This window comes from Dermacentor albipictus, chromosome 3, assembly GCF_038994185.2.
Source record: "Dermacentor albipictus isolate Rhodes 1998 colony chromosome 3, USDA_Dalb.pri_finalv2, whole genome shotgun sequence".
Taxonomy (NCBI): domain Eukaryota; kingdom Metazoa; phylum Arthropoda; class Arachnida; order Ixodida; family Ixodidae; genus Dermacentor; species Dermacentor albipictus.
The window spans coordinates 124,879,208-124,903,815 of record NC_091823.1 but is presented as its reverse complement, the minus strand read 5'-3'; the positions used below and the strand labels follow the sequence as shown (position 1 = coordinate 124,903,815).

Genomic DNA, 24,608 nt, shown 5'->3' with positions numbered 1-24,608 from the left:
GAACAAAAACTCTGTGGTATGATCAAGGCGATGCGAAATGAATGACGGTGGAGCTACAAATTGCAGCCGTGTCCTGCAGTGCACATTAAAATCTGAGTGATGACGATGATATTTATCTCAATGCCACATCATTGCATAATTATTTGCAGTCATCCATCTCCGATCATCTAAAAGAGCGTCCTTCTGTTCCGTCGTGTATTCTTCGAAGGTGTTTCGATTTTGTCACAATCGCTGGAAATGTCAATCCAAATAGACAAGGTATATGCATTCACAAAAATTATAAGCATTTTTTTTTCTATTACACTTTATTAGACATTTGTATTATGTCTTTTTGGTAGCTCCAGAACTCACGACCACCCCGAGTACCAGAATTAAACTTAAATTTTCGCTATCTCTTTCTTTCTTTGACTTCACTTTCTTTCTTTGACTACACCAACGTAACTGCCTATGCATAGGAATTATTTTTTCCAACGTAACACTCTGTGGCCTTGCATGCATGATGGTAGTATCGTTTGCCGCTGAACCAACTCTCTATTGGCAAAAGATCATGCATTATCAAAACCGAGTATACAAATATATACGTTTCACTAGGTTGCTAAATAAAATAGAATAAAGTAAGCGCTCTTCTTTGCACTGATAATCTCCTACGACAGCTACTGCTTCACAGTAACTTGGTTAATTTCGTGCCACGAAATAACATATGTTAAATAAGTGAGCTGAGTTCCCAGCATCGCGAGTGGATTTCGCTGGACACGATGGGCTGCGAAGCATTTACGTGGATTTCGCGGACAAAAATTTCCAATTATCTTGCTATAGAACAAATAGGCTGTCAAATAAAGTGCAAGTCAATTTTTATCCAGTGAAAGGCATGCCAGCCTTGTTTTCCTACTACATTTCAGTCATGCCAAGTGTATTGGCACTGGCGTCAGTATGGAATTGGTGGGCGATTATTGATTTTGCCCGCAGGGCCATCTGATATCACAGATATCATGCAATACATGGAGAGCAAGTGCGATTGCTCAAACTTACCCCCGACGCTGCGTCCCGCCACTGGTAACGCTTCCAGACATTGGCCCCGTTGAGTATTTGTTCATCATCCACATAGAGCGCTACCCCATCTGACAGTTTGGGCAGAAAGTACCATAATGATCCACAGTCGTAAAGCAGGGGCTCTCGCAACGCCAACGACGTCTTTTTTCCCTTGGTGCCCTGGGACTTGAATAGAAGATAGTAGCCTGTAAAAAAAATTGGAGGACGCTTAAGCTTCGCCTTCAAGAATGGAACGCGACAGCGTTCCGGTCGACCCGCCAAGGGGTGTAAGACAATGCGTTACGGCGCAGCGATCACTTACGAGGCACCCCGCATCGGACTTTGCACCCACCAATCACGCGGTGAGCGTCGAGCAACGCAGCGTTCGGCGCGGCAACGAAACGTGCGCCTGAGCAAGCGGAACGAACCAAAGAACTCGGTGTCTCGGAGGGGGAAACGATCTACGCCAGCCAAACGTCGTGATCGGCTCGGGCAGAGATATAGATAGATCGTGATCTAAAGAAAGGAAGGACACTTGATTCTGCAACCCGTGAGGGAGCACGGCGGAGCGTCGTCAGGGGAGAGGGAGTCGGGGCCGCCACGCACCTCGCACGGGTCCCCGCACAGCCCCAATGCGCGCGTGGTCCGCCACCTGTCGGGGCAGCGCCGTACATTGAGAGGAGGGGGTCTTCTGTGTTTGCCGCAAGATGGCTCTGCGTAAGCGGAAAGCGCAGAAGAAATGTAGTGGAAACGTACTTTGCTACGCGTTTAACTGCGACTTCTGTAATTTACATGCTCATAATTACCGATATACCCAGCAGTATAACTTTCTAGGGCACGTTTGTAAGGCAACACCGCATTCATGAGAGGTGTTTTTGTCCCATGTTGAACCATCTAAATCATGGCAGAGTGGTAGCGTCTCCGCCTCAAACTCCGGAGACCCTGGTTCGATTCCCACGCAGCCCATCTTGCAAGTTGTTTTTATTTATGAATTGCCTGCCGAGATTTTTTGCTCATGTCAAACGCCGCCGACGCTGACAACGGCTTTTCTGTGACACGAGATCCTTAACGCTGTCGCGTTAAAGTTCGCATGCTACTCTGTAACATTGAAAGTCATTACCAACAATGTCATTAACCCCACTGCAGAAAACAGGCCGGAAAACCTGCTTTCACAAGGAAATTCTTAAATAGTAAAACCTCTAACGTCAGGCACGCAAAAATCCAATGAAAGAGGATCTCTATATTCCAGATTGTCGCCTGTAAAGAGGGTTCAGAGTTATCGCTTTATACCGAAAGAAAAAACGAAACACAGAGTTGGGTACCATTCTTTTGCGACTACTAATGAAATCTGCAAATATGGTGCACCGAATGCATGTTTGTTTGTATTTGTGCACTACATGCATTTTGCACGTTTTATTAGCACTATACCATAGTATCATCGTGTGGTTGGAGATTATGTGTGTTATGTGCTTTGATGATTAACTTTCGAAACGCCACATTTATGCACTGACCCAAGTTGGCGTAAAAGAGGATCATTGAAGGGCAGCACATACCCAGTGGTAAATGCACAGTTGCATATACACAGTGACCCGAGTCGTTTTTGGATGGCATTACCCTCGGGATCGGCCCATATTTTTTGTTAGATAGGCAGCCGGAACAAAAACTGGTCTGACCATGCAAAAGTGCCATTCGTATTAAATGTACCTGTTATATTATTTTAAGTCAGTTTTCACCAAAATCTCCAGCGAAAGCAAATAAACCAGCACGTTAGAAGGCGACCAGGCGCCCAATTTCGAGCTTGCATGCACTGTGCAGCCGGACCCTGGCTAGGTCCGTATCGGGTATCTGCGTTTCCATTTCCGTATTTCCGTATCGGGTGTCTGCGTTTCTTCCCTATTATGCACGCTGATCTCGGATATAGTGCAATTAGTGCCCATGGCTAAGTACAGTCTATAGATGAGCGTCGTTCGCGATGATAGTTCCGTAACTAAATTTGAGAAGTTCGACGCAACTCTTACTTCTCTCATGCGAGGGGTGACGCGATAAATGCCATGCACGGTATAGGGACTGAGTTTAGGTCCGTCACAACAATCGGTGCGTCGGCGAGCGCAAGACCTGGGAACCACTCGGACCGATAACGGGAGCAGAAGAAGCTCTCTTTCAGTCTTCATCCCTTTTTCATCTAATCTTGCAGCTCGCATTGCTAGGCGCGAGGCACAGGCACCGGAGCGTGCAATATGTAAAACATGATCGAGGAAAATTACAATGGCTGCTGGGAGGCTCCCACCTTTAAGTCGATGAGCAACGGTGCAGCCGTGTCCAAGAAACAGCCTTTGATGTCAGGTGATCCGGTAGATCCGTCGTTTCATTGGTTGTAAAGTCGTTGAAATAGGCTAAGGATGACGAGGTCTCTAGGTTGGCTGGTTTGACTCTGTCTATCGCCACGACTTCTTCACGTTCGCTGAGGTCGAAGGTAAAATGTTTTATCCCCGCTTGCGTAACTTGAAAGCGCCGTCACAGGGACGCGTAAGACATGGTCGGATGCCTTCACACCGCAAGAAAATATGGCTCACGGTAGGCATGTCTTTGCTGACAAAAACATTAACAGAGGACGCACCTCTACTAGGGCCAGAATGCAATCGGGCAAACAGAAACCGAAGCTGCTGAACATAGCTGTCTGGAACATAGCGTAGCAGTAGTAGCTGATGCCAAAAATTCACCCGGTAACCGCAACGTTGTGCCATAGGCCAGCTACGCAGCTGCGCACTCGAAGTCTTACTTGAAAGAGGAGCGCAAGCCTAGCAGGATGAGAGGAACGTTTCAACCCAAGAAGAGCAAGCCTGGAGGGCCATCAAGGCGGCTTGAAGTTTATGGTGAAGGCCTTCAATTATTCCATCTTCCGAGGGGTGATACGCGGTAGTATGGATATGGCGGAGGCCAAGCAGGCACGTGAGTTCGTGGGGGAGATCACATACTAACTCTCTGCTGCGATCGGTCGTACTAACGCTGGGGCAGAAGATCCAGCCACTGACAAACGCGGAAGCCACTGTAAGTGCCATTATATCAGTGAGCAATGCTTCAAGCGAGTGGGTATAACGGCCTACACAAGTATTTAGTAAGCGCTTGAGGATGGTGGCAGCGGGCCAACGATGTCGATGTTCGATCAAACAGGGCGTCAGGTGGACAAAAGGAGCAAATTGTCAACTTCTCGCGTCATGCCATCTTGGAGAGTTGACAGTGAAAGCATTCTCGAGCCTATCCGCGCACACCATACTTCAGACTGGGCTACACAAAACGAGAAGTAAGTAGACGCTGGGAGGCATGAACACCGAGATGACTTGCGCCGTGTAGCTTGTGAAATACCTGATGATAGAGTCGGAATGCAATGAATGGGCGTGTTCAAGCCCTTGACACGTCGCAAGTGATAGTGCCTGAAGAAAATGGAGGGAACATGTCGGGCAGCGCTAATGGCGTAGCAGAGGACCCGAGGTCTGAAGTTCAAAGTCTCAACGCCGCGCCGTGGTAATTTCCTCGAAGTCCAGTGTGGCGATGGATACTGCGTCGATACGGGAGATGGCACCTGAGGATTCCTTGACTGGGTCATCAATGTATCGTATGTCTACCGTGAACTCGGAGATGAAATTGAAGCGCCGTATCCCTCGTGCGGTGTAAGTGTTGTGATTACCGCGAAAAGCGATCGTCAAAGGCTTGTGATCCATGAAGAAGTAAAAGCTCGTTTCTTCAACCAGGCGTGGGAAAGCCTGAACACCCAAGTATACCGCAAGCAGCTCACAACCATACATGCTGTAGCGCGTTTCTCCAGACTTCAGCTCCTCAGAGAAAAACCCGAGTGGGCACCAGCAGTGGCTCTGGACCCCTTGTAGAAGGGTACCGACAGCCGCACTAGATGCATCCGTGATAAGACGCCTTGGTGTAACACGTAGCGGATCCACAAGCAGGGTTCTTTAGTGTCCCTTTGCGCTGTTTCTACATTATTTAGTATGAACAAATTCATTCAAATCAAGCTGTAATTGCCGCAGGGTGGCCCTTGCCAACTCCTATTCTTCAGCTTGGAAGGACTTTTCGGCACCGAATGTCCAGGAGAGTGCAGTGGATGGAGCTTTAGTGATATTGAGAAGCTCGGTCAGCTGTACAATTCGGGTGATGTTAGGAAGAAAATGGCGGTGGAAGTTGACCAGCCGAAAAAAAATCGAGGAGCTTTCGCAGTGATGTTGGGCAAGCGAACTCACGTAAGGCTTGAACTTTCCTGTCCAATGGTCTAATTTCGTTGGGAGTCACGCGGTGTCCGAGGAACTGCAGAGACACACTTTGCGGGGCTGATGAGAAGGCCGTATTCCTGGAGCAGAGACGATAGCAGTTGCAAATTGTTCCTATGCTGCTTGGGGAAAATACTAGCCCCCAGGCGGTCATCAATAAGATAAACAAAGATGAAGGGAAGTCCCCGCACGACCTCATTGATAAACCTCTGGAAGGTCTGAGGAGCATTTCTCAACTCGATCGGCATGCGGACGTACTTGAAAAGCCCGAATGGTGCCGCAATTACAGTCATTGGGATGTGCGCTGGCTGTAGAGGGATTCGATGGTTGGTCTTCACTAAACCTATCTTGCTGAATATTGCCGTTTCAGCTAAGTCGGCTACGAAGTCATGAATATCAGTGAGTCGATAGCGATCAAGGACGATGCACGCCCGGAGGGCATGGTAGTCACCGCACGGGTACCCTTGGGTAACGCTTTGGTACCATGTGAAGAGCAGAAGACAAACTGCTCGACGAAGTACTGAAGATACCCAGTTGCAGCAGCTGGTCGAGCTCTTTCTTTGCGTTGGCAAGGTGGTCACCAGATAGGCGTCTGAGTTGGCAAAACAATGGCTGGCCTTCGCAATATGAAGCGTGACAATGTGACGTACTGGCATCTGAATACTGAAAGGTTTCTTGATGGCTGCGATGTTTGACAGAATTGTGGTGAACGCAGATGGGGGTGTCTGTGGTACTGTTCTAGCGCTTGAAGTCATAGGCGCAAGGATGCCTTGTACAGACATACTAGTAGTCGTGTCCACAAGGCGACGAGCGTGGAGGGCAAGTGTAAGGGCAAAGTAGGTGAGAAAATTCGCACCCAATATGGCAATGCGTACTTCTGCAACCATGGATGCCTTTCAAAAGGCGCGTCGCAGACTCAAATCGATGGTAAGAAAGCGCTGGCCATATGAGTGGATAGAAATGCTACTGGCTGTTTGAAGGAGCGCGTTCTTTTTTTTTGCACACTGGCGATCTTGTCACATGGCAGGAACGACGCTGACCTCTGTCCCTCCGTCCACAAGAAATTGCTTTCCGGCAATCCTGTCGGTGACGTAGAACAGGCGGCTTGTCGTATGGCAAGGGTCACCGGATCGCGATCAGTGAATTTCCGGCATGTTTTCCTGCCAGCTGCAAGGGGAACAGCACTGACGTGCTCTGGCACCAAATTTGTGGTGATACGAGCGATAGGCGCCACGACGAGGGCAGGAACCGAGACCGACAAGCCGAGAACGAGAAAGCCGAGGCCGGGACCGAAAAGGGAATCTGGGACAGCGATCGTAGTCGCGGTAAAGACCGTAGTGCAGTAATTTTCTCAGCAAATTCACCAATCATTTGCTTAAGGCGAGACTGCCGATCTTCAAGGTGCGACAGGGGAACGCTTGTTTTTGCCACAGTGCCTCTTGTTTATTTATCAGTGATGTCGTCGGCCAGCTGATGTGGTAGCCAACTCGGCTAGAGTCAGCGGCATGCGCTGAAGGAACAGCTCACGCTGCAGCGGGCTGTTTGCGTCCAGCCTACAGTCGCTGAAGAGCCGCCGCATACGACGTAGGAGTGCGGACGGTCGATGGCCGCTGAGCTCCTCCTTCTGGATGAACTGCTGGAAGAGCCTGCGTGCAGACACGGACTTCCGTTGCTAAGCGTCATTTTGAAGTTGTCATAGGGGGTGGTGTCATGGGGGGCGTCCACAAAGTCTTCTAACTCTTCAACCACCTCTTTAGGGAGTGCCTAGACAGTGTGGAGGAACCTCGCGCTCTGCGAGGTAATGTGCCCAAGTTTGAAGATGAGCTCCACCTGAGCAAACCAGGCTGCAGGACTTTGTGACCAGAGGACAGGTAGGTGAATATGCACCGTGGCCAGACCCTCCGCGCTGGTCGTCGGTCTCTTATTCATGGCCTCGTCCATGAAGTCGTGCTCGTTGTACAATGACGTACGGGTCTCCACGTTATAGAGACCGAGGTTAGGTCCACTACAACGAGTCAGTCGGTGAACAAGAGAGCTGAAAACCATTCGGAGCGATAGCAACAACAGATGAAGCTCCGTTTGAATCTTCCCTTTTCCTTCTAATGTCGCAACTCGCAGCACGAGGCCCGAGACATGCAAGCTGGAGCGCGCCATGTATAAAAGGTGGCCGAGGATGATGAGGATGGCCACTAGACACGGTGACTCCGCACCGTTCTCACGCCAACTCACTAAAGAATGTATGCTGTCATCCGTTGACGTCAGATAAACGTTGAAGCGGTTTCACTTTTTTTATTTGTGGGTGTGTTGCCTGCCACGGTAATAAAAACGATGAGATGGGGGAGGGGGGGGGGGTAGACGCAATGAGGACAGGGGAGCTCTACCCTGGACGCGTATTCTCGGACGAGCACTTAGGGCGATGAAGTCTCTGCATCAACCAGCAAATCAGATCAACCAACCAAAAAGCGCGCAATTCAAGTGATATGGCTGAAAATGACTGTCGTAAAATACGTCATGCCCTGGTTCTCGCAGACCTTTAGCTGCGCTTGCTGCAGTGGGGCAGTTGGAAAAGTTCACGGACGGTAAGGCGGCAATGTTTCTATGCAGCATAACTTTCTGAATGATTCGTTCCAGGCCGATAGCCGCATAATGCTAAGGATAAAGTGTGTTCTACTTGTGTTCGAATAGCAGTTGTGCCAAACCCTAATTTATACATAACCAGATTTACGTTGTACCCGAACTACACTGTTTTCCTAGTACCTTATTTTGTGAATTGTATAGGCTACAGTGCGAAAGTGCAAGGTCTGCGGTTACACAGAACAATTTAGTGTGAACGAAAACAGTGAAACAGATATTCAGAAAACGAAAACAGAAGGCTCGAGCGAGAAACTGCCCATCGAGCAAAGCCAGTAAAAGCGTATTTGTAAAAAAATATATTCACATGAAAACATTGAATTTTGCTGTGGAAGAAATCGAAAAATACGCACTCTGTATCTTTGGAAAATAAAAAAGATACAACACAGAACTCTATAAGTTTTCTTCATCTCCGCAAATCGTATAAGGGCACCTTAAATAATCTTTAAACAAAAATGCTGCAAATGCGTTCGTTTAAATTTCAACTATTGCTCGTATTTTACCATCTACAAGAGTACACTGCAAATCAATGGTCACTTGAAATGACGAACCCAACTCCTTGTGTGAGATTTTATTAGGCACTTCGTGAAAGTTGTTTGCCGACTTTTGAAGCAGTAATGAATTCAAGGTGAAAAAGTCACTCAGCAAGACGTTCTCGCGATGCTGAAGCTCTCAAATGTAGCGCATACCGTAGTTGTTGGGAAACTCACCGTCCTCGGTCTGCGTCGTGTGATCTCGAGGCAGCCTGTCGAAGGATCCTGCCCGCTCCACTTCAAAGGTGGACCCATTGCCTGATCATAATGAGACGATTGAAAACATAGACGAAACTTCGTATATAATTTCTGGTTTGTGAAAATTTCTTTTTCATCAGATATACACGCTATAGGTAAAGTATGCTTTTACATACCATAGACTACTAGAAAATCTTGAAAAGCGTCCACGTCTGCCAGCACATTTTTAAGATCGGATCTTTTCGGAGTGTCATCTACAGCGATACATAAGTTGGGTTAATATTTCATTTACAATGTTTGTTCAACAAACGATGAGTTCGCTTAGTATTTTTTTTAAATAATGGACTATTGCAAACATTTTTTAACTCGATATTCAACGCAGCCAATACCATCTTGATAAGGCGCGAGGCGTTACCTTTTTTTGGGTGAGGTACAGCCTTGTTTGGTCAAAATATCAATTTTATTTTTATTGTTCTATTGTGAGAGTTATGTCTTTAGCTTTCGAAAATATGTAACCCTCGGGTACACGTGACTTATAAAGTTAGCTATAGTGTCTGCCTTGTGGCGAATCCGGAATTTTAGTCTGCACTTAGGATTTAATCACGCAAGACGTTTATGTGCAGACGTTTCTGATAACTGTGTCATTGAGGCAGGCCCGAAATTATTGCATATAAACAGAAACACCCTCTTTTGCAATCGTTCATCTGCCTCTGGGTGTCGTCAGATTCATCTTTTACTGAGCCCCATGCGCATTTGATTTTCTGCATCCCAAACAAAAGAATCTCCACTGACGCTTAACTTGTCACAAAGAAGTTTTCCTTGAGCCGCACTTTCCCTATGCTCAGCAGTTGTTTGCCATAAGTGCTTGCTGGTGTGACCAAGTCACTTAGAAAAATATACGCACACCGATATCCCCCTTTCCCTCTGTTTGCGAGGCGCTCGTAATATTGATGCCTTTTCTCGATACTTGACAAATTTATGGATTAACTGGTGTGTTTTTGTTTTTCGTGCTTTTTTTATCGTTTGATGCGAAGAACGCAAAGGCTGGTACGAAAACGCAATTTCCATAGCATCGGAGAAAGCGCACTAAAGCGCACGGAGAAAGCGCACTAAAGCACATACGGGTCATTGATCGGTCAATATATGTGTCCATGTGCCATTTGTTGATCGACTTGTGGCAGGTTAAAGAAAAACGTGGTTTTAAACGGAAGGCCTAAGCAAAACAGCATAGACATGTCCACAAAAACAAAGGTAAAGGTTACAGTAACGTTGAGAAGAAAAACAAACAATCATCCTTGTACGTTTTTATAAAATAAAGCACCTTGACAACATTTTATTTGTATTTTTCTCCAGCTTCGAATTTCGCACACCTTTGTAACGTTTTCTAAAAAATTCGAGCTGTATGTACAGTAAATTTTGTCAAGATTTCTGATACTGCTTTTACAACTTTTAAACTAGATTGACTATCAGCATGCTAATGAACGTTTAGTAAATAAGTGAAAAGCATGTCAAACTGGCAGTAGGACTTTGAGAAAAAAAGCGAAAGAACTGCCCTATTTTCTCACATGTATTTATGTAGTTTTAGGTATATATGTGTAACACACAGTTGCCCTTCATTTTCAAAACTCCGATGCTCTCCCAGTAGCAGGTTTGAAGAAATTATTCAATTTAGAAAACAAAACAACAAAACAAACTAGACTCAAATATGTTTATTTAATAACTGTGGCCTTTAAGGACAGCCCCACTATAACCAGTGTGATATCAAGAATTAAAAAAAGCACAAGGTTCCTGACTCATCGATTGTAATTCTTCCATAACCTCATTGAAAAACTCACTTCGTCTTAATTTCATCATGAACTTTAACCCAGACAGTTGAAAGCAATTTTCTTCCTACCATAGCTGTGTACAAAGTGCACTTGTGTTAGTTGCGCTGTCTGAAAGCAAAACAAGAGAAGCTAATTAATAAAGATGATGAGGCGGAGATAGAAAACAATGAATCGTGAGGCTACAGCAATGCCTTATATGCCGCGGTTATTTAGAGCTAAACTCCAATACGTGTGCTGTGTAGTTTAATTGCAGCAACAGTCTTTTTTTAAAAAAGAAACGTTACTTTTAAAGCAACTTCGAAGCTAGAGCCAGTAAAAAAGTTTCACTTTCGCCCGAAAGGCGAAACACTGGAGTAGAACGCCCCTTTTCTTGGCCCAAAGCCAAGCGCTTACACAAAATTTACCTTAGCTGCAAATATTGTTATTAGCCATCATCGTCATCACCATCCAATTTAAACCCCACTGCAGGGCAAAGGCACCTCCCAGTGATCTTCAGTTACCCATTTCTTGCGCTGATGCCAACTTGCGCCTACAAATTTCCTAATTTCAACGCCGTACCCCATTCTCTACTATGCACGACTGCGCTTCACTTCCCTTGGCACTCGTTCCATAACTGAAGTGGTCCACCTGTTGCCTCCTCTACGTATTGCATGGACTGATCAGTTCCTTTTCTTTCTCTTTATGCCAACTTGAATATCAGCTATCCCCGTTCTCTGTCTGATCCACACCACTCTCTTCTTGTCTCTGGACGGTATGCTTTTAATTTTTCGTTCTATCCCTCTTTCTGCGGTTCTTAACTAGTTTTAAAGCTTTCGTGCTAACCTCCAAGTTTCTGCAACCTATGGTATTACTGGTAGAATGCAACGATTGCACACTTTTCTTTTCAACAACAGTGGTAAGTTTCCAGTCAGGATTTGGTAATGCCTGCCGTGTGCACTCCAACCCATTTTGATTGTTCTGGAAATTTATTTCTCATAATCAGTGTTCCCCATGAGTAATCAACCTAGATAAGCGTACTCATACACAGACTGTAGAGGCTGACTGGCAATCATGAATTCTTGCTTCCTTCCCAGGCTATTGAATATTACCTGAGTCCTATGCATCCACCCTACCAATATACTTTCTATGTTAAGGTCCGAAATCATTTGTTGCAAATTACCCTCAGTGTTACTGAAGAGGACAATGTAATCTACAAACAGAAGGTTGTTGAGATATTCGCATACTCACTGCTAAGCACTTTCCAGTCCTCTGCCGTGAGTCCTTCTTCTAAGCATGCAGCTAAAAGCATTGGAGATATTACGTCTCCTTGCCTAATCCCTTTCTTGATAGGTGATTTTCTAGTTTTACTGTTGAGAAGCAAGGGAGCTGTAGAATATTTGAAGATATTTTCAAATATATTCACGTGCACCTCATGTTCTTCTTGATTACGCCATGCCTTCATAAGTGCTTGTATCTCTAGAATAATTGTTGGGCTTCATGGTCCTGCACTGCTGACGAGCTAAATTAGCGCAGATGAAAAGACAACTCACGCAAGAAGAAAAGGAAAAGACAAGCAGTACTCTTAGTGTTTGCCTTTTCTTGTCCTTGTTTTTTGCTTGCCTTTGATTTTTGTTCCTGTGCGAGTTGTTTTTCCTAGCAGTAATTTCCTAGTGCCTAGTGGTGGCGTCTCGGCGGAACCAAATTCCTTTTCTTGATCAGTGAAACTTACGTAAGTGGTTACATTGTTCTGTGCAGACTTTTAAATAACCTTATTGTTGACACAGAAGAAATTAATGGCATATGAAAAATCATAGCGTCAATGCTGTATATTTTACTGTAGAACAATTCCACAATGCATTTTGAAGCACCATGTGGGCTGTTTTATTCATTATTCGCATAAGAAACGAATAGCATTGTTCTTGTACACCATGTGATTATGGTGGTACTATCAGTTCGCGGACAAGCAATGCGAGATGATCTCGCTTCGAAGTACGGAAAGCTCCTTCGTTAAGGTAAGTTTAGAATAAATAGCAATAGCAATAAGGGCAGGTACTAATAAGAATAGAAATAAGGGCACGTACTTACCATTTGTTTTAACGAACCAAGGCAGGCATTCGTCTTCGAAAGTACAGTATTCTAAGAAGTTTGGAAAAAAGTAACAAGGTTGTATTTATACATAAGTAAAAGTAGCTGTCATCCAAATAACGCAATGCATATGTTTGTACTAAATAGGCAATGTTGACTTCACTCAGTAAGAAATTATTTTAAGGCCACTTTGTGTTAACACATAATGATGTTTTTTCCACTGTTCCCAGGACAAGGCTCCTTTCGAACACCACTGCAAAACCTCAGCCCACGCATTCGCAAAATATTTAGAATTGTCATCACTACTACTCCTAAAATGTTTGAAGCAGCTAACTCTACTCGAAGAGCGTTGAAGAATCATCACGCCTGTACTCCGAGAGCACTCGGTCATTTTAGACAGTTACAGAGACAGCAGAAAGCGGTACTCCCCGCCGCCCAAGTCCCTTAGCAGGGAAGAAGCTGTCGCATGGAGACAACTACAAACAGGGTAATACCCTAACCTTAACGTGCTAAGTAAAATGCACCCGCTCTATATAAGGACAAATGTCCATTGTTCAATGAGAAATCAACATTTTACCACACAACATGGGCATCTCAACAAATTGACGTAGTCCCAATCATGTAACACCCAAGTGCGGAGCGATGGGAGGAACTGCTGTCCAGCGACCGCTGCGAAGACCAGCTATGTTTAGTGTGGCGTGCACGACGGACATCAGAAGCCAGCGGAGCCCTGGACTGAGGGCAGCCAACCATTGGTATAGAGGACGGACTAGGCAGTGAGTGAAAACCTCCGGGGAAGATACAAGGCGGAAGTCTGCCCTGAAGAATCCGCGCCAGCTGCAGAATAACACAATTATTAAAGCTCAATAAAGTATTCACTCACTCACAGTGCTAGACTAAAAAAAAAAGATCACAACAACGCCCACACTGGAGAACTTCGGTGCTGCGAGGCCTGATCGAGTTTTTCCATCTCACGTAAATGCAATGTCAGAGTGTAATGTTTCTTTTTTGCTTTTTTGTTGCATTGCTCAACGCATTCTCGTCCACTTATGGAAGCCGAAGATGTTTTGAAAGTGGCAGCCAGCTCAGAGCCGTGATACTTCTGGATAACCTGGGAATTCTGGGAAACATCCGACGCCATAACGAATATCATATGTGATACTGTCAACAACGTGGAAGCTACCGGGTCCTGAATCATTGAAGGGTACCAAGCTTTACTGTGACGAGACATGCAATTCGTGCAAGAAACTCTGTTGTAATTGGAGCTTCGAGCTGTCTGAGTTCACTTGAGAGAGTGCCTCTTCGACTATCATCCAAGTCGAGGACCATGCTCCAGACAGTTCGTAAGTGACAGTAGTCGACATGTTTTGCCGTCATGTTATCCCTAAGGTCCACGGATACTTCGAAATTGCTAAAAAACCAAAAAATGCACATTTTAGAAGTCACAAGACTGTTATCGGGGATTTGGCTTCGCAAAAAAATGAAATCAAACTGACCAAGAAGACACCAAAAGTAGCCTCAATTTCATGCCTACTCTGGCCATATATCACCCTGAATACACAGGAGTGTGCACAGAGGCTCGACAAACAGGATTCGGAGCGCTACTCGTTCAATTACAAAACGCAAGGAAACAAGTGAATTCATACCTTATGGTCACACTCCACGATTGATATTGAAGCAAGCGATAGACCTTAGGCAATGGCCATTTCATGCAGAAGAAAGAACCTTAGAGAATACGGCTTGGTAGACCAGCCAACCAGAATATAGGCCTGAATCGAATTTGATTGTATTGATGAGTTACTTTGCCTACCGCACTTACAACAAGCTTTCCTCGGCGCCTACAAGAGAAACCAACAAGGGTAGACATGAAAGCACGGTCGAAAGTAGAAGCGCTACACAAACGCCGACTGTCACCTGTCTAGTTATCACACCTGCCAATCACGCCTGTTTTTCAAGCCTGCCTTTCAAGTGAATCCCTACTAATTTGCTCAGCTTTAAGTCGTTGAAGAAAACCATACCCTGTGTTCCTCATGGCAACTTCAGTGACTTCTTTGATGACGATGCAAAAAAATCTCATCTTCACCTCCTGCATGCTTGACTGTTTTGGTTACAAGTGTGACGTCTAGCGCCAAACAAGCATCCTTAACCTGAGTCAGCCTGCTCTCGCTATTTTGCGAAAGGTCGAAATTGCGCTCACAAATACAAACTGGACCCTTAAACGAGAGAAATCCTGATTTGAACGTCATGCGTGGGCAACCAGCAAAAATACTTCAGTGTGTCATATTTTCGACCAAGAAAGCCACCATTTGCACATGGTGCTTCCGATGAGGGTGAACACTCAAGAAACTTGTGCGGCTGTGTTCATTTAGGTGCATACCTTGAAGTCACCACCTCTGCATCAATTACTGCTTTACAGACTGCCGTATGATGCGAGACATTTCAGTTGTCAAGGTTGACCTTGTTCAATGCAAAAATGTGCAATTATAAAGGCATTGTTATGCGCTACACGACAGTTGGAGTTTTCTTTAAAGGCGTCTACAAATCTCCCCCGGGATAGCAAATGATGCGACATCCACACAAGACAAAAATTTACAGGAAGATGGAGGCTTGAAGTTAGGAGTAGTTGTTGGACAATGAGTGTCGCTGGAGCCAAAGTTTATTCAAGGGGACTCGTCAGGGCAGCCACTGCTACACCAACAAAGCAGTTGCGGCCCTGACGAAGTTCCCCTGTCAAAACGCCCGCTGCAGCGACACTCCTTGTACAACTACTGCTGTTCAAAGGGTTGCAGAGTGATAGTGGATTTCGGTTGTTATTCAAATATTCATCTTCAGGCAAAAAAAAAGCTATAAGTTGTCAACGATATGGTGCACGCTATTTCAAGCGTCTTAAGTTTGAAGAAGGAGACAGATGTGAACAATGCAAGGAAGGATGAGCTTATCCATGCTGTCCATTGTTTGCTATGACGAAGCGAATGAAACGAAATAGACGTTACTCCAGGCACAGAGAATGCTGCAAGATGAAGAACAAGCGCACGAAAGGTGACAAAGCTTCGGGCATTCAAGCGTTACCTCTGTCAGAGAAGCAAAATTATGGGGTTTTACCTGCCAAAACCCCAATAAGGTTATGAGCCACGCCTTAATGAAAGACTCCGGATTAATTTTGACCAACTGGATTCTTTAACGTGTATCTAAATCTATGTACGCTGGCGTTTTTGCATTTCGCGCCGATTGAATTACGGCCGCCGTGGTTGTCACAGAGGCAAGTGATAGACGCCCGGATAGGGAAACTCTGCAGAATCATTAATTGTCCGTTGTCGGGCCCATACTTCGGAGAACGTTATTTTGGAATTAGAAATTTGGCAAGCTGGTAAAATCCATCTCCAGCAGCACCACTTAAAACAGAGACAAAGAGAACTGTGCTTGTCCCTGTCGTAAGTGGTGATGTGCAAGATGGAACATTTCCTCTCTCTAACAGAGCTTTCAAGCCCGTTCACATTAATAAAATCAGCCTTGCATCTGAACCTGCGCCCTGTCCACTCGTGGAAACCCAGGTGCACAAAGCACCGATGTGATGAAAGAGACCTACGACATATCGCATAAATGATCGCTGTGCATCTTACCGTAGGGTGGGCATTCCCCGTCGCGGAACTCAATGTCGTCTAACATTATTCCGGAAGCCATGGTCGCTCCTGGGGTAGCGACGCCTTCAAAGACGAGCTGATATAAAAAGAAAAGCAATGAGTGAGTACCACAGCACAGCATGCATATGTACACTAAATAATTGCAACCATAATTGCAATGAAGATGAAAAAAAAAGCAATGTTTGCTCTGAAGTGGCTTCCTGCATTATCATGTCATCGCTCTTGCCCTAGTTCTCCTGCCGGATAAATATCGATCTTTTCCGCAAAGACTACTCAGAAAGTCATAAAATGGCGCCTTCTCATTTTGAAGAAAAAGTAATGAGGGCTCGTAGTCTGGCAAGTAATATAATTTTTCTGAGCAACGCGGAGAAACTACGACTGCCATCTGCTTGTAGATATTAAGAAAGCTTATTGTCGTGGCTCTTCAAACATATAGGGATGGCCGAGTTCTCGCGCATGAATGTAAGGCAGTCCTCCGGTTTAAATCAGTAGCAAATAGTGCGTGAGCAGGTTCAAGCCTCATGTCAGCACTCACCGCGGAACGTGAGCGTGGAAAGTGGAACATAAAAGTACAAATGTAACTAACAGAAGGAAAATAAAATTTTAACTCACGTTCCACCTATTTCTAGATGCGATGGTCACCCGTCGCGCTATCCATCGGCCGTCTGTCATTAGCGTAGACACAGAAACCAGGGGGTCCCGTATCACAGTCTCTTTCGTGAATCTGTCACAGCAATACGAAAACACAGGGCACGCGATTGAATTCAATACGCAAAGTTGTAGAGAAGTTAGCTTGGTAACTGTCACTCACGTTGTGACTTTCAGTGGATGGCAAAAGATGTAAACAGGTCATCCAACCTAGGCATCTAAATTTCACGAGCATATGTTCTATTTTTCACCGCATTTCACAAGGCAGATTCAGGCAAACTTTCTGAATTAATTCAATACGAACTTTGTCGATCAATATGCTCCATTTTTCACGATTTGTGCAGCATACACTGTCAATGGTAAATTGAGCAGCTGTATAAACATGCGTAATTATTTTAAAGTAAGTGCTACGAGCATGCTTCTTCAGATGTATCATTTTTTTAGATGTCGCAAGTTAAGTAACAATATTCCATGATTATCTAACCAACAGCGCTAAGCTAAGCGTAATGCCACCTCTGTGTCTTGCTGTATTTTTCAGCACGAAAAATTGTGCTCTGCCTTTACCAATAACATGGTAACAGCACCTTATCCTAGAATTAGCGAGTCATTAGCCAGTAATTTAACCTTCAGCTGGCTGTATACAGGGAGATATTGCTCGTTGTACATCGCGAATGGAAGCGTCCATGTGGGAATGAGTTAGCTATGTTCTAAATTCATGGTAATTGCACGATGGATCTGCGGTAAAGTATATTGCCATGCGTACTTGTTTACCTTTATCGGGTAACCGCGTTTCACCGCCTAATTAATGTCATCGCTCAGCAGAGGTCGCGTATGCATGTACTGCAAGTTTCTCTAATTTTATCCATGCTTCTATCCGCTGTCTGTTGTCACCGAACCTTGCGTAATTTGATTACATGTATGCACGACACGAATTGTATAGTTCTTTCTGGAAGACACCTGGCACCACTGATTACTCTGTGACCTTCGATGACTCATGTAGAAAAGCCGAAGCGCAGATTATCGATGATAGCCGACTGTGCTCACTGCAATCGGCCGGAAGCAATCACGTGCGCCGCCATAGCGCGCCGTCACGTATCCCTCCGCGCCTGCAGCAGCACCCAGCAACGTCACAGTTCCGTCGTCCATGACCGCCGCCGCCAGCATTCCAAGAAATACTGATGTATGGCGTGCCCTCGGCCAGCATCCGCTCTGCAATCAGTGCCGAGAAGTCGGCCACATCTACCACTGATTTCCTTACCACGAGATGGCACTGCGGGGATTCACCGTCAACGCAATGCGCCCGCAGCAAGGTGAACGCCCTCGTGATAACCCCAACTTCCTCGCCGCTACTCAGTGGAGCCCTCGATAACCGTCCCGTTTGCTGTCACCAGGCCGCTATTTGTCCCCGCAAAGCAGACCATACGCTTGCCCAGCCCGAGGCTGCTCTGCGAGCCCATATCCGGAAAACTGAAGCAGCAACTGATGGAAGTGCGGTTGCTGTTCGTCGAACTGAAGAAGATTCTTTGCCGACGACGAAGACGCCGAAAAGACTATCTCGACGATATATGAACGAAACGCTGCCACCCCGATGACGCCTAGAATCAAAGAATACGCTGAGAAAAGAAGACTCGACAACGCTACGTTCCAGAGACAGGTCAACACGGTGCAGCAGCGATCCAATGCCAAGACCTTACTACAACGCAAGACAAAGAACCGCCGACCACGACATGCTTCTCGACAGCCGGGCAGTCAGTGCTTTGTTGGAAACAGGAGCCGACTACTCCATCAAGAGTCGATGCCCTGTTGAATAAGGTAAAGACTGCATGGTAAGGCCCTCAAAGTCGGAGTCACCTAATAATGCCGACAGGAATCTGCAAAGCAAGGATTACGTTCCTGACCGGACCTACCCTGCCACCTTCATTATTTTCTGATAGTGTTCAGGAGATGGCATTTTCGGCATGGACGTTCTCAACCATACGGTGCAATCATCGACCTGAAATCAAAGTTGATAATGCTGTCTGAACATCACGCGATACCGTCGGATAGCTCTCGTAGGCCCCACGCTTTGTGTGTGCTCGAAGAACAAGTGAGCACACCGCCTCGCTCCAACAGTGTCATTTCCGCCGGCACCGAAACACCTGCAGACATCGACGGCATCATTGAGGGCGATCAACGTCTACTACTAGATCGTGAAATTTGTGTCGCAAGAGGGATGGCTCCACTACATGGAGGAAAAGCGAAACTGATGCTGACCATCTTAAGTCAGGAGTTCAAGCACGTCATCAAAGGCATAACGATCTCATACCTCGAGGAAGTTGTGGAGACCAGTGATGCGTTTGTCCTTTCGGATTACGCCGAATCTACTGCGACCCCCATAGTTTCAGAACCAGTCTTCGACATTAATCCAAGCATCCCGATGTGTAAGCAACAACAGTTCGAAAACTTTTTTTTCGCCGATACAAAGACTGCTTTTCGACAGCATCGAATAATAACCGAAGAATCCACTCCACCACTCCTCTAGAGCCCTTATCGAGCGTCGACGTGAGAACGAGAAGCTGAAAGGCAACAAGTCGACGAAGTGCTGTGCAACGATATCGCGATGATACCGTCGAATAGCCTGTGGGTGTCTGTTGTGGTCTTCGTGAAGAAGGATGGAACTCTGCCCTTCTGCGTCGATAATCACTGCTCGAACAAAACAATGAAGACAGAAGTGTACCCCTCCAACCTATAGACGAGGCATTATATCGACTGAGCGATTCCAAGCAATTTTCGTCGGTGTATCTCAAGACTGGTTATTGGCAAGTTGAAGTCGATGAAAGGGATCGATAGAAGACTTAGTTTATCACGCCAGACGACCTCCTCGAATTAAAGGGGATGCCATCCGGACTTTGCTCTGCGGCTGCAACGTTCTAGCGCGTGAGGAACGCAGGCTTGGCAGGATTGAAGGGGCAGACTTGTCTCGTTTGCTTGGATGACGTTCTAGTCTTTGCCACGAATTTCGAAGATCATTTGAGGCGGCTTCAGACAGTACTAGAGGAGATTAAACCCTCTAGACTCACCCTGAAGCTGGAGGAGTGCCGGTTCACTAAGAACTTGTGTTCCGAGGGCACGTTATCAGCAACTCTAGAATTCGTCCTTGCCCACAGAAGACAGCTTCCACCGCTGAGTTCCCGCTGCCCGTCGACAAAAAGGCTACGCGCCAATTCCTTTGTTTTCTCATTACAGGCGTTTTCTAAGAGACAATTCTCAAGTATTGCGGTACCATTAACTCACCTCACGAAAGCCGACGTCGACGTTACGCGGGAAACACGGCAAGATGACGCATTTCAGGAGCTGATTGACGGCTTTTGTCACCGCCGGATGGAAATCCACACCAAAGCAAGTAGCGTAGTCAGCGGTGCCTTGCTAGTTCAAAGGAAGAGCGGAGCTGAAAGCGTAATAGCTTATGTTTGGTGGTCACTGCAAAAGTGGAAACGAATGTTTTTACGGCGGAGAAAGAGTGCCTTGCGATAATTTGTGTTACGGTGAAATTTCGGCCATACATATACGGCCGGCACTTCAAACTGGTAAGCGACCACCACGCCTTCCGTAGGCTGGCAAACTTAAAGAATCCTTCTGGTCAACTAGCACGATGGAGTCTCAGACTCAAGGAATTTAACATAACCATGGTGTATAATTGTGGCAGGAGGCATTGTGACGCTGACTGCCTGTCGCACGCACCTACTGTTCAGCTACGGGAACACGAACTGGATGACGACGTCTTCCTAGCAGCAATAAGTGCAGAGGACCTCGCCGTGCAGCAATGAGCATACCCAGAGTTACGAAGCCCTGTGGATTACTGAGAAGGCAAGACCGATGTTGTCCCTAGGAAATTTCTGCGTGGAGTGTCTTCGTTTTCCTTGCGCAACGACGTCCTCGTAATAAAAAAAAAATAATTTGTCCCCAGTGCACTCAAACTATCTTCTCGTTGTGCCAGCAGCACTCCGGCCAGAAGTCTAGCATGCCCTGCACGATGATGAAACAGCCGGGAACTTTGGGTTTTCCCGTACACTAACAAGAATAGAAGTACTATTGGCCCCACCTGACCGCAGACGTCACCCGCTACGTCAAGGCATGCCTTTACTGCCTGCGACGCATGTACCACCAACAAGGCCAACGGGCTCACTACAGCCGATTGAGCCTCCTTGCAGAACGTTTTGGCAGATCGGATGGATATGTTATGGCCCTTTCTAACCGCAACATCTGGAAACAAGTAGATTGTCGTGGCCACCGACTGCCTTGCCCATTACGCCGAAATGGGCAAGGAAACGAGAAGCAGAACTAGCCAAATTTTTCATCGAGAACAGAACATCCAGCTGCAATATGGTGCGCCAGAAGTACTCATTGCTGACATAGGAACGGCTTTTACAGTTGATCTTACTCAAGCCATTCTATAGCATAGCCATCCATGTCACCGGAGAATCACTGCCTACCACCCGCAGACAAATGACCCAATGGAATGACTGAACAAGACACTCGTGGATATGCTAGCAATGCACGTCGACGACAAACACAAGACATGGGATTCCATGCTTCCGTTGTCGCCTTTGCTTACAACAAGGCAATACAAGGAACAACACCGGTCACGCCGTTCAAGCTGGTTTACGGAAGGAACCCGACGACGATTCTCGACGCCATGCTCCCGCACGTCACCGACGAAGAAAATGTCGACGTCGCAGCCTATCTCTAGTGTGCACAAGTAAAACTTGCCTGGGCTAGTTGGTTCATGCTTTAATGAGTAAAGGCAAGGCGCAAAAGACCAGGACTCAAGAAGGGCGCCGGTCCTGTCATTTGTGTCCTTCTTCAGTCCTGGTCTTTCGCACCTTGCCTTTACTCATTCTAGTGTGCTGAAGAGGCCTGACAGCTCGCTCGCCTGCCGATCAAGAACCAGCAGAGGACCGACAGCCAGCACTAGAATGTCCGACGGTGCTACGTCGAATACCAGCCCGGTGACGGTATTGGAGTTGGACCCTGATACGCCGATGAGGACTCAGCGACCCACCTGCTAGCCTTCCTGCGAGACACGGGGCTCATCGACACCTGGTGACACACCACTGATCTGAACTCGAAGGAGGATCAGGCGGAACAATTGCCGGCTATGTATGCCAGGCTAACCCCGCCTGCTTCAACATCACCACCACCACCACCACCACCACCAGGACTCAGCGAGAAACTACTGCGATACTATTTCAGACCCTACAAGAGAATCCGACGCATTGGCGTACTGGACTATGAGGTCGTCCCAGACGACATTTGGCAAATACTGCGGCGCCGCACACGATCTGTGGTTCATGTGGTGCCTTTAAACCCTTTTACGCTGAAGAGCTTTGTTATGTTGTTGTCTCTTCAGTACGGGTGTCTGCTTCTCGCTTTTGTGCTTATTTGCAGCATCAAGACGATGCTTTTTAAGCGCAAGTTATTGACATGTGTACTTGTTTGTCTTTATTAGGTGACCGTGTTTCACCCCCTAACAAACGTTATTGCTCAGCGCAGTATGCGCCTGCATGTACCGGAAGTTTCTCGAATGTCACCGATGCTTCTACCCGCTGTCTGTTATCAGCGAACCTTGTGTTATCTGACTGAAGGTATGCTCCATGTGAATTGTGCAGTATTTTCTCGAAAGCACGCGGGCACCAGCGGTTACACCGGGACCTTCGATGACTGATGTATAAAAGCGGACGCGCTTGACCCACTGATCATATTTTCGACGATCGCCGGCTGTGTTCGCCGCTACGGTTGTTCCTTGAGTGTGGCGTGATATTGAGGGCACAGGGTCGCCCAAGAAATGCTCCTTTAAAAACATTATGGGGTGTTACGTGCCAAAACCACCTTCTGATTAGGAGTCAGGCCATAGTGGGGGAATCAGGAAATAAAACGCTAGTTTTATCATTCACATTTTTTTGGTGCTTTCCTCATCGTCACTACAACATGACAAAATGTAGTTAAATCAAGTTATTAGTGGTACTACCTGGGTTCACTTATTTACATATCGCCCAGTGGGCATTACAGTAGAGGAAAGGGGGGTCTGTTAAATTGAGAAATATCAAATTCACAGGTAAACATGTTGCTTGAACGAAAAATACGATGAACTATGAGGCTTATAATTTAATTGACAATACTGCAAGGTAACCGTTCTGCTTTTTACTTTCGTGTAGTAAAAGTGCCCCAGCATGTTGCTGGGAGTTATTTGGATTGTGTCAGCATAATTAGGCCATTCGCTTTGATATCATTACCCATCGCAGCAAGGCCAGACGTGCTATATGCGCAGAGAAAATATCGACGACTTTGAATTGAAATGCGCTGAATCGGGCTCATTGAGATAAGGGAAATTCTGCTTCCCTGGGCGTCTTGAACACAGCGTGCAGAAGTACCCTGAATACGGGCATATAGTAACACTTCGCACTCCATATTGAGCCATATTTATAGGCAGCATATCTAAGGCTTCAGTGGCAATCCCACTAAAATCCAGTCCGACTTCGCGGGTTGGATATCGGCCACTAACACCACATTCCTATAGGTACAGAATGGATAAACACTCTTGTACCGTGAGCCACCGCGGCGTGACTCATAATGAGATCATGGTCATGGCACGTAATACCTCATCATTGTTAAGGTGAAAGCCTTAAGTGGCTCATTGCAATGGTTCGTACCCGAAAGTCTAGTCCAGTGATACAAATTTTAACGCCAAAGCAATGGCTCATATCCCGCTAACCAAGCAAAGACGCAGTGGCTGAACATGAATGAATATAATAAAGAACGAAGGAACGAAAGAAAAAAACTAAAAGATGCAATAAGTAAATAAACAAATAAATAAATAAATACGTAAAGAAAGAAAGAACTTTGAGGTAGGGCATTAAGTGCTCGCATGACACGTGTCATGTAAGATATCGACCTGCAGCGCCATACGTTTACTTTACAAATCGACTCGCTATGTCTTGAAAAAAGTCTGACCCCTCCAATTGTATACCTTGACGCATTACCACGCGTCTAGCAGGCTTTCACCTTCACTTGTTAGAGGAGCGTAATATGCTGCCGAACTTCCTTTCCTATTGAATCCACTAGTGCTCGGAAAGGTTAGGTTATTTGCTGGAAGCAATGTCTTTTTTAACTATCATGCGTGATCCAGCCATCTAACCTATTAGCGCCTAACTAGATGCACGTAAATAGATCTGATAGGGAGTGGGTAGTCTGTTGACGCTCCGGCATTTACATCGGAATATTGAGTTCGGCTGTACTGACCTGTACACGTTCAGACGGCCCGGGGCTCCATGGCCGCTAAACCAGAAAGTGACACACGTTGCTTCGGTGGGTGGACGCGTCCACATGAACACCCTGGACACTGGATGGTGAGAGTCCACTGCAGTTGTGTTCAGGTACAGGTAATTTCCTGCGATGAATGAGGGAAATGAAAAAGCATAGCCTTTCTCTTTAGTGTAGCTCAATGCTTGGTTAAAGTATAACACCAGAAGGAACAAACCTATCATGCGCAAATCCTCCAAAAAAATTACCGACGATTACGTTACTTCCTAATGCGAAATTTGAGCGCAGCAAATAAGCTGTTTCACCTTTTCGATAGATTGAGGCAAAGAAATCGAGCAACACATGCATGCGCTATCACAGAATTTTTTTTTTTATTTTTCACACGTATTCCTTTAACAAAGACTCCACTAACAGTTCTTGACAGTCATGAAGGAAGCTTTGTGGTCGGAGAAATAGACTGAT

At 46.1% G+C, this 24,608-nt stretch overlaps 1 protein-coding gene across 2 annotated transcripts in view; it reads right to left on the bottom strand.

Annotated features, from left to right (window-relative positions):
* Nucleotides 1-24,608, bottom strand: part of LOC135909444 (MAM and LDL-receptor class A domain-containing protein 1-like) — a 251,164-nt gene that overhangs the window by 100,522 nt on the left and 126,034 nt on the right. For both annotated transcript variants that reach the window (XM_065441402.2, XM_065441403.2), the window contains exons 28-33: nucleotides 24,126-24,273; nucleotides 16,812-16,923; nucleotides 16,179-16,275; nucleotides 12,559-12,609; nucleotides 8,648-8,728; nucleotides 1,030-1,235 (exon numbers count right to left, since the gene is read on the bottom strand). In XM_065441402.2, the coding sequence (XP_065297474.2) occupies nucleotides 1,030-1,235; nucleotides 8,648-8,728; nucleotides 12,559-12,609; nucleotides 16,179-16,275; nucleotides 16,812-16,923; nucleotides 24,126-24,273 (695 nt within the window). The remainder of the gene's footprint in view (nucleotides 1-1,029; nucleotides 1,236-8,647; nucleotides 8,729-12,558; nucleotides 12,610-16,178; nucleotides 16,276-16,811; nucleotides 16,924-24,125; nucleotides 24,274-24,608) is intronic.